We start from the raw sequence: 16240 nt of genomic DNA, 5'->3' as shown, positions 1-16240 counted from the left end.
TCAAATCCAGCTACTTACTCATGACCTATTAAATGCAGTAAACAAAAGATCCCCCATGGGGCTTGAAGTGCATGGAATAGTTTATTCTCAGAAAATGAGAAGTGAATATATACAAAAGGGGAAGTAGCATGAATATATATTACGGTGTAAAAGACATCATGAAAAATGTTCAATTGAACCCAGAACTATCTTCCTTGCCAAGAGCATAGGCATAACAAATAAATTCCCTTAACTATGCTGGCAAATTAATTGAATCAGAAGGAAGCTTTTGCTGAAGCCAACCATTTTGCAATATTAGATCGCATGGTGGCAGGCTTGCTATTAACTACAACCCATTCTGAAGATTCTTTCCCCCTGCGCAAATCAAATGACAGACGAAAGGTAATTTCAGTTGTCTCGTAAGAACATTTAAAAAAGCAATCATCGAACTCCATTGATATCTGTGGGAAGTGTCGAGGAGAGATTCCATGTATACCATATGGGTCCAAATGAGCCCTCCGGAAAATGAGCCGCTCCAACGGCAATCCCTTCAAATAAAGGGTCATGACTGAGGATTTACCAAAGTTGAAATTGAATCCTTCTTTGGATATGCAAAGTACTTTAAGCTGTGGGCAACTTCGGTTTATTGCTCTTATAAAATGGTGGAAATCTCTCCAGTAAAACTCACCAAGGTTTATCCTCTGAAGGCACTTCCAGTTGCTGATTGCCTTTGCAAATCCTGTTGATGTTATCTTTGAAGAGCCAAGGAGTTCAAGATCTATGAGATTAGGTGTCCTAAGCATGTGGAAAAACTAGAAATCAATACCTTAGAAACTTCTAAAAGACCAAATACTGTAGGATTTTTAGAAATACCTCTCAGCAACATAGAGCAAGTGCACGTCTGAGATATTTAAATTACGAGGAACACAGAATTTGATAATTGAGTTCCTCCACCTTTCTAAGGGTCTTCCATGAGCGTCACTGCCCTCCATTATACTCTTCAACATGATCATCATTTTGACCCCTAGTTGATTGTGTTGATTTTTTGAACCGAGTGCGCTCCTCAAGTGATCACATTTTCTGCACGAGGCCCCCAAGCTGAACACACTGCTATTCCAAAATAAGTGATCCCAACAAGCTATTCTCCACGAGGTGCAAACCAATGACAGAGTCCAAAACAACTCATACGAATCGAAGTGGCGGAATATATTTCCAAAGACATTAAGATCCAAATTTTCCCATTTCTTAAGGTGCATTTGAGACATGGATTTTTCTCCCTCCTCTCTGCATCTCTTTTGGTCCTCCTCAGCAGAACCCAGTTCACTCAATTTTCTTTTGTTTCCAATATCTACTTCTCCATCTCCATTCCCTCCGACTATCATCTCAGCACTTGCACTGTCCTGCATAGTGCAAAACATTCAGACATGCTAGTAAGTCCAATGCTTCAGCTCCAATTTTTACATGAAATAGCAGAAAATTTACACATTTATCAACTATACTCAACCCAGTGTCTCAACCGTCCTATACTCTATACCAGGGTTTCTGATTTCTGAACCCTTTGTTATCTTGCAGAAACCAATCCTCCCAGCAGCTATCCCACACACTGACCTATCCTACCTCCAGGATGAATGACTCTGCCATCCTCCTTAAGGCGTAATTCAATAGCAATTTATATACATATCCAAAAATGATCCCTGAATTAGTAGTTCAGATCATATCATTCTCCTTAAGGAGTAATTCAATACCAATTTTATATACATATACAAAAGTGATCCCAGTATTAGTAGTTCCCAATTATAGAATGATTAGCTATGAACTATTGAACTACCTCCCCCGATCTTTCCGCAAAATTGAATTACTTACTCTCTGCTACCCCTCCATTTCCCCAGGAATTCGAAAACAAAAAACTGCGTATCCCACTATTCCTCTCTCGTTCTATAACAAAATTGCTACGCAACCGATCATCGGAATATTCATGTATGTATAACGCAGGCAGACGAGTAAAATGAGCAAAAAGCAGTCGTTTAACGCGATACCTCCATGAAAGCGAGCTGCGGCAGTGATTTTCCCTCCAAGATTAAGCAACTATCTGCACCAAAAAACTCTGTTAGATTGCAGGATGAAGTGTAATTATAGAGTGAAGACTGTAGAATTCTGCGTAGATTCTGGGAATCAAAGCATCAACCGCTTTCCGCTCCATTTTCACTATCCGCCCAATAAAAAAGGAAAAGAGTTTGTTCCATACCAGTATACCACTATCACTTAACATTTAGTTTTATATTTTATGTCTGATTCAATTAATAAGATTTAATTAAAATTATTTTTAATTTAATAATATCATACAAGTAGGTTTAGTATTAATACAGAATTTATATATTTAAAAATTAAAATACTATTATTAATCAAAATAAATAAATAAAAAATTAATTTGTCCAATAAATAATAAGTTGGACAAATAAAATGAAACAAGTCAGAAAAAATACTAAATACTGTATATATGTTATTTTATGATCGAGTGACATGAAATGATTTTAATTTTAGTGGTGTTGAAAAAATATGAACAGATACCAAAGTATAATGCAAATAATGAAGTTTGGCTGTTACTCCAAAGTTTTTTTTTTAAATAAAATTATATTACGTCAATATCTAGAATTTTGGACGAATTCTACGTATAAAGTTACAATGAAAAATGAAAATGAAAATGACATCTATTCGAAAGAAAAAATGTTCTTCTAAAATTCAGTACACCTTCGAATAATGGTTATGAGTTTCCATCCAAAACAAAACTCTTTCTTCTTCAAGGGAATGAATATAGACAGTTGTTGGAGTAGGTACTCAAAAATGGAAACCTCCGAAACCGCCGCCGGGAAAGCCTCCTTCGAAGTGGAACTCGAAGTTACCGCCACCGCCGTGGAAGGGGTGGTGGAAACCGCCGCCGCCGCCGCCCATTCCTGAATTCATGTCATCAATGTCTTCACCGCTGTCATACCGCGTACGCTTATCCTCATCACCAAGGACCTGCAAGAAACAGAGGCATCTCTCACATCAATCAATGTATTAACAGAAGAAATTCTCCATTTTTATTGGAGAAATAGAGAATCTATGGAAACCAAACCTCGTATGCTGCTGCTATTTCCCGGAATTTGGCCTCGGCTTCTTCTCTGTTGTCGGCATTCTTGTCTGGATGCCATTGCAGAGCGAGCTTCTTGTAAGCTTTTTTGATCTCTGATGCAGATGAAGTTTTCGAAATTCCCAAAATCTTGTACCAATCTTTCCGTTGGCTCAACTTTAAAGATCTCTCAGCCCGCATTAATACTTCGCGGATATTTCTATCCTGTAATAGTGAAAGTTAACGGACCTTTAAGCATGGATATTGGAACAGATAATACGAAAGATCAAACCTTTCGAGAAAGAGAGTAATGTAATATCACAAGTACATGAATCCATGAAGAAAGAAGGATGATGTATATAGAAAGTTAGAAACACAGTTAAAGATTCATTCTAGGCAAACATTTTTCATTTTCAGAATTCAATACAAACCTGTGGAGATTTTTCGGCTGCTAATTTCAAATCTGCCACGGCTCCCTCCCAATCTTCTGTCAAAAGTTTTGCTTCACCCCTCTGGAAAATGATTCCCATGTCAGCAAAGAATTATACTAGCAGCTAGTAATTATACACACACACACACACACACACACATATATAGGAAATTAGGAATGCGGTGATCCGAAATTCCTACAAGCATTTTAGAATATCGGTTTATACTTGGAAGAATAGAAATTACGGGGTGAAAAATGCAGACCTGAACTAAAGCTTCAACAAGTTCCTCATCAATTTGTAGTGCGTCCGAGCAACTTGTAATGGCATCCTTACCCCTGCCAAGCTTCACTGATACTTTGCACAAGCCAAGATGAAGATTGACATTATATGCAATGTGGTTTGGATCCAATGCTAGAGCTGCTTTATAGTCTTCCACAGCAAGACGAAGTTTACCCTTACTTTCATTTTCCTCTGCCTGCACAGAAGAAAAGCCACATTTGGTAAGACACAAATGGGGGTGTTTGGTAAATAATTGTTAGCTGATTGGGTTAGTGGGTTTGAATAGTTGATAGCATGATTGTAGAAAGATGTTTGGTAAATTAGTTGTTAGCTAATAACTGATTACATGCAAAATGACTTTCTCAAAAAGCTTATCGAAAAAGTTGCTTTGATCAGCTTTTAGAATTTTAGCATTTTGGAGCAATAAACTGTTACAAAAAGCTAATTAATCAAACACTTATAAATGTTTAACCAAGTCAAATAGCTAATAGTGGTCAAAGAAGCCAAAATTGGCTGATAAGCTAACTATGTTATCAAAAAGGGCCAAAGTCAAACATATTCTGCAATGGTTTATACAAAGGGACAATAAGAAATGCCTACACTTTTTGTCTTCTTGAGTAGATTCTTCAAGCTGAAATATGCTTTCTTCAATTCACTATGCTCAGGATCTAGTCGAAGACCCTTCTGGTAGTGCCTGAAGAATAATTGAAAAAGGATTATGGAGAAATAGACCTTTTATAATTGCAAATATTCCCATTCTAACCTAAATAATAAAAGGCGAGGTATAGAGTCAGGGATACAAGATACTTAACAAACCTTAAAGCAACATCATGATCAGCAAGATAGTAGTAGGCACGACCACGTAGCAACAATGCCTCTAGATTATCTTCATCCTCTTTAAGGATGTATCCTGCCTCTGATATAACACTCGAGTAATCCTTAGCTGCTAGCAATAGCCTCACCTTAAGGAATTTGGCCTGATAATCCGTCGTTTTTAAGTTAGGTATTACACATTACAACAAATAATTACAACAATAATGTTAGTATGTTACAATTTAACAGTCACTGTACAGTGTATACCTTTGAGCAGGCTGGAGAGAAAACAAGTACAACTTTATCAATATGTTCCAGTGCTTTTGTAAAGTCTCCAGACTCAAAGAGATTCATAGCTGACTCCAAAGCACCCTTAGCCTGCAACAATTGTGAAAGTTCCCTCTCTGCCACTGAGTTCTTATGTTTCATCTCCAAAAACTTCCTGTAGTTTCTTTCTGATTCCTCATATCTACATTAGCCAAAAACGGCCTGAATCATATAATTTTCCAATCAGATATTAAAGCAAGAAAGAAAGGGCCTATATGATTTCTTTTTCCTACTACTCATGAACAAGACATCATATTGGACGTCATAAATTAAAAGATGTGATCAATGGGGTATGGGTAGAAGTTCAGAAATGGTGGAGAAATTAATAGTGCTCTAAAACAAGAGGGAGTATAAACACGACCAACACTATTTACAAGCCTTATGAAAGAAAATTTAAAAGTAATAAGGTTATGTTGGGAAATTTATCACTAGAAGATGTAGCATACAATTCAGGATCTTCTTCAGCAAAACAATACACACCTACCACCTTAGAAACTTATCGGTAACAGAGAGATAGAGAGAGACCATCAAGTTAATGGCTTTCTCATCCTCATATGGTACAGTGCTAACACTGAAGTATCTAAACAAAGGTGACCTAAGAGGTTTGAGCCAATTGTATGCTCCGTGAAGGGGGGCAAAACCAAACACTGAATGTCTGAAATATTTTGAAAAGCAAGAACAATGCTTTCAAGCAAGTGCAAAATGCTCAGAGCCCAAGTAATATTTTCCTCGAAAATTAACAAAGGCACTATTCTCATGGGACTTATATGCATAAAGCAGAGCACTATCACTTTACCAACATTTCATATGGGAAAATATCCAGAATAACAAGGGATATCATTCGGATTCCAATAATGAAATTGAAATGGAACCTGCATAATTGACGAAGAACAGATGCACGATGCCAGTATGCCTCAGAATGCGCAGGATCAGCGTCTATAGCCGCATTAAGGTCATTGAGGGCCTCGCTATATTTCTTGACTTTGACATGTTGTTGAGCTCTCTCAAACAGAGCAGCAGCATCACCAGGGTTCCCATCTACACAGCAACAAGAGAAATCAGTGAGGGGTAACCAAGAACACAAAGGTAAAAGGAATCAACTAGTGCTCATTATTCATTAACCACTCCCCCAGTTTCACCAACTGCACACAACTATACATTTCAGCAAATAATAGTCTCGGCGTCTCTATATTAATACAAAAGAGGGAAACTTTATGACTAGACAAACAAATTCAATAAAGTTTGAATCTTTACACTAGATTAACGGATCAATTGTTGCTGAAACGTGAATTTGAACAGGTAAATCTGGACATTCATCATTTACAGCTCAAACAGCAAAACACAAACACGCACGCAAATACTACATACATATAACGAATCCCAAAACAAAATTTAAAAATCGCAGGCTCGCAGAGAATGGCGAAGTTACCTAGCGCAGAAACGATGGGTTGAAGAAGGAACAGCTGACAAGTGAACACGAAATTGAGTATCAATGCCGAGAAGAGAAAGCCCCTAAACGCCACAAAATCCAGACTACACAGCTTCGTCAACGCCTCCATCTCCTCAGTTCTCAACCTTCAACGCCTGTGCATCAATTACGTGCAAAATAAATATGCGTGTAATTTCAGTGAGTTTTCACGGTGAATAGCTCCGTTCAGCGCGAGATTGGAACTTCTGGGACGATTTCGAGACGGCGAGCGAGGGGATTAAATATGAATTGAAATCGAAACAGTGAAAAATGAAAAAAGCAGTGTTCCACGTTGAGCGAACCTATTGTTGCGCTCCACGTGGATACTGGGACCCATACGATATTGCTGGTTGATCCACTTGGAGTTTGCCACGTAACAATTGCAATTGCAATATAGACCCGGATCCATATTATCCCTTGAAGTTGGTTGATTTAAATATAATTATACACATGTCAATTTAGATCAAGGCATATGATAGAAGCGTTACGTTAATACATGGTTAATAGGACAACAAGATACGTTAGAACTTAGGACTAGGGCTGTAAACGAGCCGAGCCGAGCTCGAGTATGGGTTGGCTTGAGCTTGAGCTCGATAAGCATGGTTCAGTTCGAGCTCGAGATCGATCGAGCTTAAAAAATGATGCTCGAGCTTGGCTCGACAATTTTTTGAGCCGCTCAAACAGCTCGATTGTTCGAGTTCAAGTTCGATTTTGATCTATTTGACATATTTTAATTAATAATAAACATTGTTTTATCCATACATAAATAATAAAAACTTTAAAAAATTTAAAAGTCCAAACTTCAATGTTTAAAGACTCCAAACATTCAAAACAAGTTTACAACTCCACTTTAATTACAAGTCAATAGTAGACATTGATCCTTACCATATATATAATATTTATCTATTAATTTAATTATGACTCACGAGCGGCTCGACAAGCCACGAGCCTAGAATATTTGAGCTCGAGCTCGACTCGTTTAATAAACGAGCCACTCGAGCTCGATTTTGACCAAGTTCGAGCCGAACTTTGACCGAGCGGCTCGCAAACCGCTCGACTCATTTACACCCCTAGTTATAACAAACTATTAACAATGCAATATTGTGACAACTAATGATTATATATAAAAATGTAAAGTTGGATATCAATATATAATTTTGTTTTAAAAATGAAGAAGATAAACACATAAAATAAGAATTAATTCCATCAAAGATTATTTGTCTTTGGTGACAATTTAAAATTTAGTTCAAGAAATATCATTTTTACCATTTAACATCTCATACTATTATCTTCTAGACATTTTTACTCATTCTTACTATTGTTTCTATTTTTAGTAAGGTTTTTTATCTTTTCATATTTTTCTTTTATTATTTTTTTATTTTAACTGGTTTAATTGGTTTAGAACTTTAGACAACCTCTAATTTTTTAGTAATCATATTTAGTAAACTGGTTGAAACCAGAAAAAAAAAACATATAAAAATGTCCTTATTAAAATATGAAAAGTCATGAGAATAATTAAAAGTATCTTAAAAATAATAGTATGGGATGTTAAATGGTAAATGATAGTCTGAAACTAAATTTGAAATTACTACAAAAGACAATAGACCTCTAGTGAAATTTACTCTATAAAATAATGTATGAAAATATAAAACAGTTATGTCATTAACAGTCGTGAGACAAATTGACACCAAATAATTAAAGAAAAGTAAACGAATGAAATAAACATGTAGATGCACAAAGCAAATATATTTTATGAAATGACATATTTATATATAACTATTAACAAATATAACTATCAACATAACCCCTCACAGTGCAACCTCATATAACATAATCTCAAATTGAGCATTTATCGACCAATCTCATATAATAGTTGTGTCCAATCACTTTAAGCTACCAACTTTCGCCCATATTAAATAGACTTTAATAAATTTACTAATAACCCACAGTAACTGCTCCAGTTTACCGACATGGTAAAATACCTCAATCCATATGTTAACGTGGGACCCGCGAGTGGTCTCCCGGTCAGAAAAAGTGGGAAAAAAGGTTGTCTTTTTCACCAATTCCCGTAAACATGACCGTTGCAGCTTATACGTGGCCTTCATACGCAACCACCGCTTCTCTTCTTCTTCTTCTTCTTCTTAGTTCTTACGCTCTATCTCTCTGTTCTGGCGATTTGTTAAGTCTTTTCAGGGAAAGCTTATATTTTTTGGAGAAATTGATCCTCGGTCTTGAATGGGTTGGAGCGGAATCCAGCAATGACGTCACTCCCAGGTGGATTTTCCGGCGGAATTGCAGCGAGTTTCTTACTGTTATTGTTGTTGTTCTGCTTCTCCGGTGGCATCGCGGCCACTCAATTTGACTTCGGGACGTTGGCTCTGAGCAGTTTGAAGCTCCTCGGCGATGCCCACTTGAGTAATAACACAGTGCGGCTCACACGTGACCTCGCCGTGCCCTACTCCGGCGCCGGGAAGGTGTTGTACGCGGAACCGGTGAGGTTCCGGCAGCCCAGGGATAACGTTCCGGCTAGCTTTTCTACATTTTTCTAGTTTTCCGTTACGAATTTGAATCCGTCGTCAGCCGGCGGCGGTCTCGCGTTTGTCATCACCCCGGAGGACGAATCCGTCGGCGATGCCGGGGGGTACATGGGGATCATGGATGCGAAGGGGACGCAAAACGGCGTCGTGGCGGTGGAATTCGATACTCTGATGAACGTGGAGTTCAAAGACGTTAACGGGAACCACGTCGGGCTGGATTTGGGGTCGCTGGTCTCCGATCAAGCCGTCGATCTGGACTCCGCCGGCGTCGATCTGAAAAGCGGCGACCTGGTCAACTCGTGGATCGATTACGCCGGCCCGAGTCAGCAACTCAGCGTCTACGTCTCCTACTCCAATCTCAAGCCCAAAGCTCCGATTTTTTCCCTCCCACTCAACTTAAACGACCACGTGAACGAGTTCATGTTCGTCGGATTCTCCGGGTCGACTCAGGGGAGCACGGAGGTCCACAGCGTTGAGTGGTGGAGTTTCACCTCATCGTTTAACGGGAGCAGTCCTAAATCCCCGCCGCCAACCACCGCACCTCCGGCGTCCAACGCCGCAGCCGCACCGCCTGGGAAATGCCGTAGCCAGCTGTGCAAGGAAGGCCCCGGCGCAGTCGTCGGAGTGGTCACCGCCGGCGCGTTCTTTTTATTCCTCGCCGGATTCCTATTCGTGTGGCTATACTGCAAAAAGCTCAAGAGAGTGAAAAAGCCAGAGACTTTGGGGGCAGATATCATCAAAATGCCGAAAGAATTCAGCTTTAGGGAGCTAAAATCCGCAACCAAGGCGTTCGATCCCAGCCGGATCATCGGGCACGGCGCCGTCGGGACTGTCTACAAAGGAATCTTGACGGGAACCGGCGCCGCCGTGGCAGTCAAGAAATGCAGTCACGGCAGCGGGGAAGGGAAAGCAGAGTTTCTTTCGGAATTATCCATCATCGGCACCCTCAGGCACAGAAATCTAGTGAGACTTCAAGGATGGTGCCATGAAAAAGGTGAAATCTTGTTAGTCTATGACCTAATGCCAAATGGGAGTCTATACAAGGCACTATTCGAGTCAAGAATGGTTCTATCATGGCCACACAGGCTAAAGATTTTGTTAGGGGTGGCATCTGCCATGTCATATTTACACCAAGAATGCGAAAACCAAGTGATCCATAGAGACATCAAGACGGGCAACATCATGTTAGACGAAGGGTTCAATGCAAGGCTCGGGGATTTCGGGTTAGCAAGGCAAATCGAGCACGACAAGTCCCCAGACGCCACCACACTGGCTGCCGGGACAATGGGATACTTAGCCCCAGAGTACGTTATAACCGGACAGGCCACCGAGAAGAGCGACGTGTACAGTTTCGGAGCAGTATCCCTCGAGGTGGCTAGTGGGAGGAAGCCAATTGGGGGGGCTAATGGCAACTTGGTGGAATGGGTGTGGGGTGTTCATAGTGAAGGGAGATTGTTGGGAGCAGCTGATTCAAGGTTGAATGGTGAGTATGATGAAGGTGAAATGACAAGAGTTTTGATGGTTGGGTTAGCTTGCTCTCACCCTGACCCCATGGCTAGACCCACAATGAGGGGGGTGGTTCAGATGTTGGTTGGGGAGACTGAAGTTTCACTTCTCCCTAGACCCAAACTTGCCATGGCATTGGAAAATGATAGTGTGTCTGACTTGAATGGCATGATCACCATCTCCACTTCATCTTCTGAAAATGCAATGGACCTGGTCTAATGGGATCACATTTTCTTGTTTATATATATTCTTCTGTTTTATAATTGTATACAACACATGAAATTAAATTAATTGCCATTTTAGGTTCAATTAAATTAATTTATATTGTTTATAATTTCGTGTGTATTTGTATAACTTATTAGATTGCTAAATAGTCCTGTAACGTGGCCTTAAAATTGATAGGGTTAGGGTTAAATTGATAGGATGGTCAATTAGCTTTTGTTAACAATCTTATAAGGGACGAGATACCAATATGGATTCTGGAGGAAGAATCTATGGCATGGAAGAAACAATATGTGATTCACTTCCCCATCCCATTGGAAGAGAGCTTTAATGAGACAAATTTGTTCTTCGCTAGTAATCATGTTGGGGAAATTGTTGTGTTAGTGATGCTGAAGAGATTCGTTTCTATTTTATTATTTTATAACTTTAGAAAACAGAGTTGGATATATTTTGATATATGCGAGTTGCCTCTACTTCAGTCTGTAACCCTCATGCACTTCATCTCAGACAATGTCTTTTAAATTTCTTATTAATATGTTATTATTGTTTATTTCATGATTGAATACATTCTTCGTCTTATTGAAATTACTCAGCATTGCTTCCTTCTACTATAAATTGTTTTGTTTTTACCCGGAAATCGCGTCAGAATATATATAGGGAAGGGTTTAGGTGCCAGTGTGCGAGTGATTAATGTGTGTGAGGTTTGTACTTAGTGTGTGTGAGTATTGTGCTCAAGGCACGTGAGTGTGTAGTGTTTAATGTGCGTGAGTAGGTAGGTGCGTGATGTTTGTACTTAATGTGCGTGAGGTTTGTGCTTAGTGGCAACTTGGTGGAATGGGTGTGAGGTGTTCATAGTGAAGGGAGATTGTTGGCAGCAGCTGATTCAAGGTTGAATGGTACAACGAGAAGCAATTATATTGACTATTTTAGATATTTCAATCATATTTGCAACCAAACATATAAATATTTAAATACAAGAATTAAATTAAACAAAATCTATACTATGGCTTTGTTTGGCAGAGCTTATTTAGGAGTTTATAGCTTATTTTAAGCTACTAATAAGTTATAAGCTCTGTTTGGTAATGTTCCCAAAATAAGAGCTTATTTTAGAACGATACTTTAAGTAGCATTTCAAAATAAGCTCCTAGCTTCCTAACTTTTTTTCCATCTTTATCCTTATTATTTTAAAGAAATGACATAATTTACCCTTCCGAATTAAAACCTTTTTCTCTTCTCCTCTATCCGCAACTTTCACCGCAAATATTATTATTATTATTATTATTATTATTATTATTATTATTATTATTATTATTATGAGATTTGCAACAATATTGCTACTTCATTATGAGATGCTATATCATGATTATACTAATAGTTTTATTTCAAAATGTTAAATTTTAATATTTAACAAACTAGTTTAAATTTTATGAAGATGTCCTTTTTAGTGTTTTTACATTTATCAGCTTATCAAAAAACTAATTTTACCAAACACTTTCAATCATAACAGCTAGCTTAACAGCTCTCCAGTTTTCAGTTCTGAGCTTATAGCTTTTCAGCTTTCAGCTCCTTTTCAGTTTTCAGCTCCTAATTTATAGTTTTTCATCTATGTTTGCCAAACAGAGCCTATATATAAAAACAAAATCCTGCAATTTTAACTTCCCGCCCAATTCTTAAAAAATATCTCTTCCTAATAAAATATATTGATTTCTACTTTCCTATTCGTACAATAATTCTGGGTTAAAAACAAAAACAACACATACATTTTGGCTTAATATTTCCCAAACCCCCTAATAATAAATAATAATTTTTTTATCGCGCCGCTAGGCCACGGCTAGGAAGTCCGGAATCGGCTTCCTCCGCGGCCGCCTTGCCTGCTAAACCGGCGATTATTATTATTATTATTATTATTATTATTATTATTATTATTATTATTACTATTATTATTATTATTATTATTATTTTAAGTTGTAAAGTGGCAAAAGTTTGGCAAGGCATAACTTTTGACTCGGTTGTCCATTTTGGACATATATTTTTTTTGAAATCAAGTATTTTTTCGAGATCTATCCGCCCCAAACTGCCTTAGGCGGTTTGGCCCACTAATTTATATAAAAAAATGTTTTATTAAATAGTTTCTAAGAAAAAACTATGAGAACCTTATGTTTTATTAATGAAATTTTAAAGTTTTTAATTAAAAAACTGTCTCGTGTATTATTTAATAAATCTCTCTTTATAATTGGTCAAATTATTTAATTATGGGAAATTAGGGAATAATTAATGATGGTAATAGAAATCCTAGAAGAATATAGAATTGAAGAATATTTAATTATTGTTATATTATTATTGTGACTCATGGAATACAATACAATAATATTTAATTATGGTTATATTATTATTGTGCCTTACGACCATTATATACTAACAGAACTTAAAAAGAAACTAATAATAATAATATAAGTGGTCATAATAACATCTAAGAGTAATTAAGTGTTAATAATAATAGTAAGAATATTAACGTAAGAATTATAACATAGACTAAATCGTAATAATTAATAACTATAGTTTATGATTAAATTTGGAATTGTCAGGAAAGATAAGCGACCTTTGGTGAAATTAACTCTTAAATAATTGTATATCAATTTAAATATTCTTAATATATTACAACAATTTCATTCCGTGCATTGCACAGATAAAAATACTAGTTTAAATATAAAGACTAAATTAAACAAAATACTATAATACAAGAACTTAACCATTATTTAATTATAAACAGTTCGTGGCCTTAAAATTGTTAGGGTTAGGGTTAGGGTTAGGGTTAGAATTTTAGAGGTATGATAACACTATAATATATTCATTCTTTCAAAAGTTGAACCCAACCCTAAGGTCTCTGCAACACACTATAATATCTAAAAACATAATAAGTTTCTGGTAGGGAATATCCCGACCGACATAGCTTCACCACGACCGAGAAGCCTTTGTCCTTTTCTCTTTGTCTTTGCAGGTAACAGGTCGGGCTCCTTGAGAAGAACCCGGTCGGGGGCCGACCGGGAGTTGCCCGAGCGACGGTGTCGACTGCCGAGCGGTAGCCCTTTGGCGAGAGAGCTGACGAAAGACACGTGGCGATTCTCTGCGACGACAGACAGGGCACCCGGGAGGGCGACACGTGGTGGCTACGTGGAGGACATGCCGAACGGCTGGAATCCTGTCCCCGGCATAACGGCTATAAATACCCACAGTAGCTACAGTGTAATGGACTTTTGGACGATCGATAGGTTGTTGTTAGAGAATCCCGACCGCAGTCAGTCGGTACTCAGAGCAACCAAGTAGATTGTACTTAGGGCCTTTACCGTGATCAATAAAGATATTTACTTGCTTTAGTTGGTCTCGTGTTGTTATATATTGCTCACGTATAATTAGCAGTATCATTTTGGCGCCGTCCGTGGGGACCCGTGCAAGTAGTGCTGTCAATACGGGCTGGCGGGGCGGGGCGGGCCAAAGCCCGGCGGGCCGCGGGCCTAAACGGGGCGGGCCAAAAAAGCCCGCTCCTTAGCGGGCCTGGGTTTTGTTGGCCCGGACCGCCCCGCCTTTGGCCCGCGGGCTAGGCGGGCCCCCGCCTCAAAATCAATTTTTTTTTTAAATTATTAACTTATTTGTTATTGTTTTGTTTTGCTAAATTTATCCAACTGGTATTCTGGAATTTAACGTAAAAAAAATTAACATAATCCACTCAATTCATTATTCACACACAGAAATGATAGAATTCACTCAATTCATTAAACTTTCGCACAGCAACACACAATTTAACATAAATGCAGAATGCAAAATGAATCAAACAAAATTGAAGTTGGAGTCTTGGAGAGTGGGACTAGGATTTGTTGTGGACTTGTGGGTTGTGGCGTCTGAACTCTCTATTCTATAATAATATCTAAAGTAGTAAAGTGTAAATATTATATATAATATATAAAAAAAAAAAAAACAGGCGGGCTAGCCCGCGGCCCGCCAAGCCCGCGGGCCTAAACGGGGCGGGCCAAAAAAGCCCGCTCTTTAGCGGGCTTCTATTTTTGAAACCCGCCCCCTACCTAAGTAGGGGCGGGGCGGGCCGGCCCGGCGGGCTAAGCCCGTTTTGACGGCTCTACGTGCAAGAAACTAACGTCTTGACGAGCACCCGATCATTACATCGACATGTATCCGTGGGCACACAACAACTTCGCCGACGACCAGGCGGATGCGGCGAGCTCCTCCGACCACTATGCTACCCAACAGCAGGGTCAGACGATGGACCTCAACCTCAACCTCTCACCACCGCATCCGTCAAATGCATACCCGGCCGCCCAGCAGCCGGTGAATTACATACAACCAGGATACCCAACACCCGGTCTGCCATACCAGCAGCCGCCGATGATGTATCCCGCCCAGTATCCGTACCCGGTCCCACCCCCACCGTATGGGTATTGGCCAGGCCAACCGATGTGCTACACTTCCCCGGTTGGTTATCCACCATACACGCCTGCTTATACAGCTCCAGCCGCCGCCCCTCCAGTACAACCGACCGCACAAGTAGAGCCGCAGCGTCAGCCCACATCCCGGGCTCGACGCTCGGCTCATTCGCGGTTGGGGTCGGGGGGTGCTGATGCGATGGAGGCACCAGCTCAGGCCGTTCAAGCGGAGGACCCTGAAGAAGTTGCCCGAGCGGTAGCTTTTGACCGTCTTCGACCGGAGATGCGCCAGCGTTTGGGACCCCAAGACCCGAACCGCGGGCAAGAGGACGTACAAATGCAGGAAGCTAGCCACGAGGCTTCATCCGGGTATAGCGGGTCGAGATCTCACCGACGGCGACGCGCTCGGGATACAGCCCAAGCCGTTCAAGTCGCTGAGCTCAACGAAACCCGAGGATTACTCTATAACCTCCAGGCGGAAGTTGCGCAGCTCAGGAATGCGTACCCTGGAACACCCCCGGTCAACCAATCAACCCTGCACCAGACGCCTTTCACAGCAGCGGTAATGGCCCAGCCTTACCCGCTCGACTTAAAGGTCTCTGGAGAGAAGAGTTATGACGGGCGAGCAGATCCTGAGGCCCACGTGAATGATTTTTTCAGCAACATGATGCTGAAGGGCGTTTCAGACGCCGTGATGTGCAGAGCCTTTTACTCGACCCTCACCGGTCGGGCAGCAGAGTGGTTCCGTACCCTGCCACCGGGGTCGATCGATAAATTTGAGACCCTGGCGATCAAATTTGTGAGGAAGTTCATCACTTCCAAAGTGGTGAGGAAGTCTTACATGTATCTCGAGAAGGCCAAGCAGCTAGAAGGGGAAAGCTTGACCGATTTCCTCATCAAATGGAAAGCGGCGGTCGGGGAGGTCGAGCCTATGGACGATGCGACCGCCACCCACATGCTTCACATATCTCTCCGGGCGGGACATTTGTACCAGGACTTCATCCTACACCCCCCGACCACTTACGAGGAGGCCCTTCGGAGGGTCACAGACTATGCCAACGCCGGCGAGGCGAATGCCGTCAAGCGCTTGCAGGAGGTCGGCTCTTCGTCCCGTAAACCGGCCGGCCGGGCGGAAC

At 40.2% G+C, this 16240-nt stretch overlaps 2 protein-coding genes and 1 pseudogene across 2 annotated transcripts; 1 reads left to right on the top strand and 2 right to left on the bottom strand.

Annotated features, from left to right (window-relative positions):
• Window positions 1-58: 58 nt before the first annotated feature.
• LOC109155755 (F-box/LRR-repeat protein At3g48880-like) lies at window positions 59-2206 on the bottom strand. The gene is made up of 4 exons (XM_019303400.1): window positions 2165-2206; window positions 2016-2068; window positions 853-1379; window positions 59-774 (listed from the first exon to the last, which is right to left on the bottom strand). The coding sequence occupies exons 2-4, from the start codon at window positions 2019-2021 to the stop codon at window positions 255-257; spliced, it is 1053 nt and encodes a 350-aa protein (XP_019158945.1). The 5' UTR covers window positions 2022-2068; window positions 2165-2206; the 3' UTR covers window positions 59-254.
• Window positions 2207-2600: 394 nt separating this feature from the next.
• Window positions 2601-6630, bottom strand: LOC109155751 (dnaJ protein P58IPK homolog). Its single transcript, XM_019303397.1, has 9 exons — window positions 6368-6630; window positions 5811-5976; window positions 4879-5080; window positions 4615-4775; window positions 4399-4492; window positions 3782-3994; window positions 3520-3600; window positions 3095-3313; window positions 2601-2997 (listed from the first exon to the last, which is right to left on the bottom strand). Exons 1-9 carry the CDS (start codon window positions 6495-6497, stop codon window positions 2815-2817), a joined length of 1449 nt encoding a protein of 482 aa, XP_019158942.1. The 5' UTR covers window positions 6498-6630; the 3' UTR covers window positions 2601-2814.
• A 1681-nt stretch (window positions 6631-8311) lies between these two features.
• On the top strand, window positions 8312-10735 carry LOC109155749 (annotated as a pseudogene).
• Window positions 10736-16240: the final 5505 nt, after the last annotated feature.

Source organism: Ipomoea nil, unplaced genomic scaffold, assembly GCF_001879475.1.
Source record: "Ipomoea nil cultivar Tokyo-kokei standard unplaced genomic scaffold, Asagao_1.1 scaffold2704, whole genome shotgun sequence".
In the NCBI taxonomy this organism is placed as follows: domain Eukaryota; kingdom Viridiplantae; phylum Streptophyta; class Magnoliopsida; order Solanales; family Convolvulaceae; genus Ipomoea; species Ipomoea nil.
The sequence above is the reverse complement of the archived record's forward strand: the minus strand, read 5'-3'. Positions and strand labels throughout refer to the sequence as shown.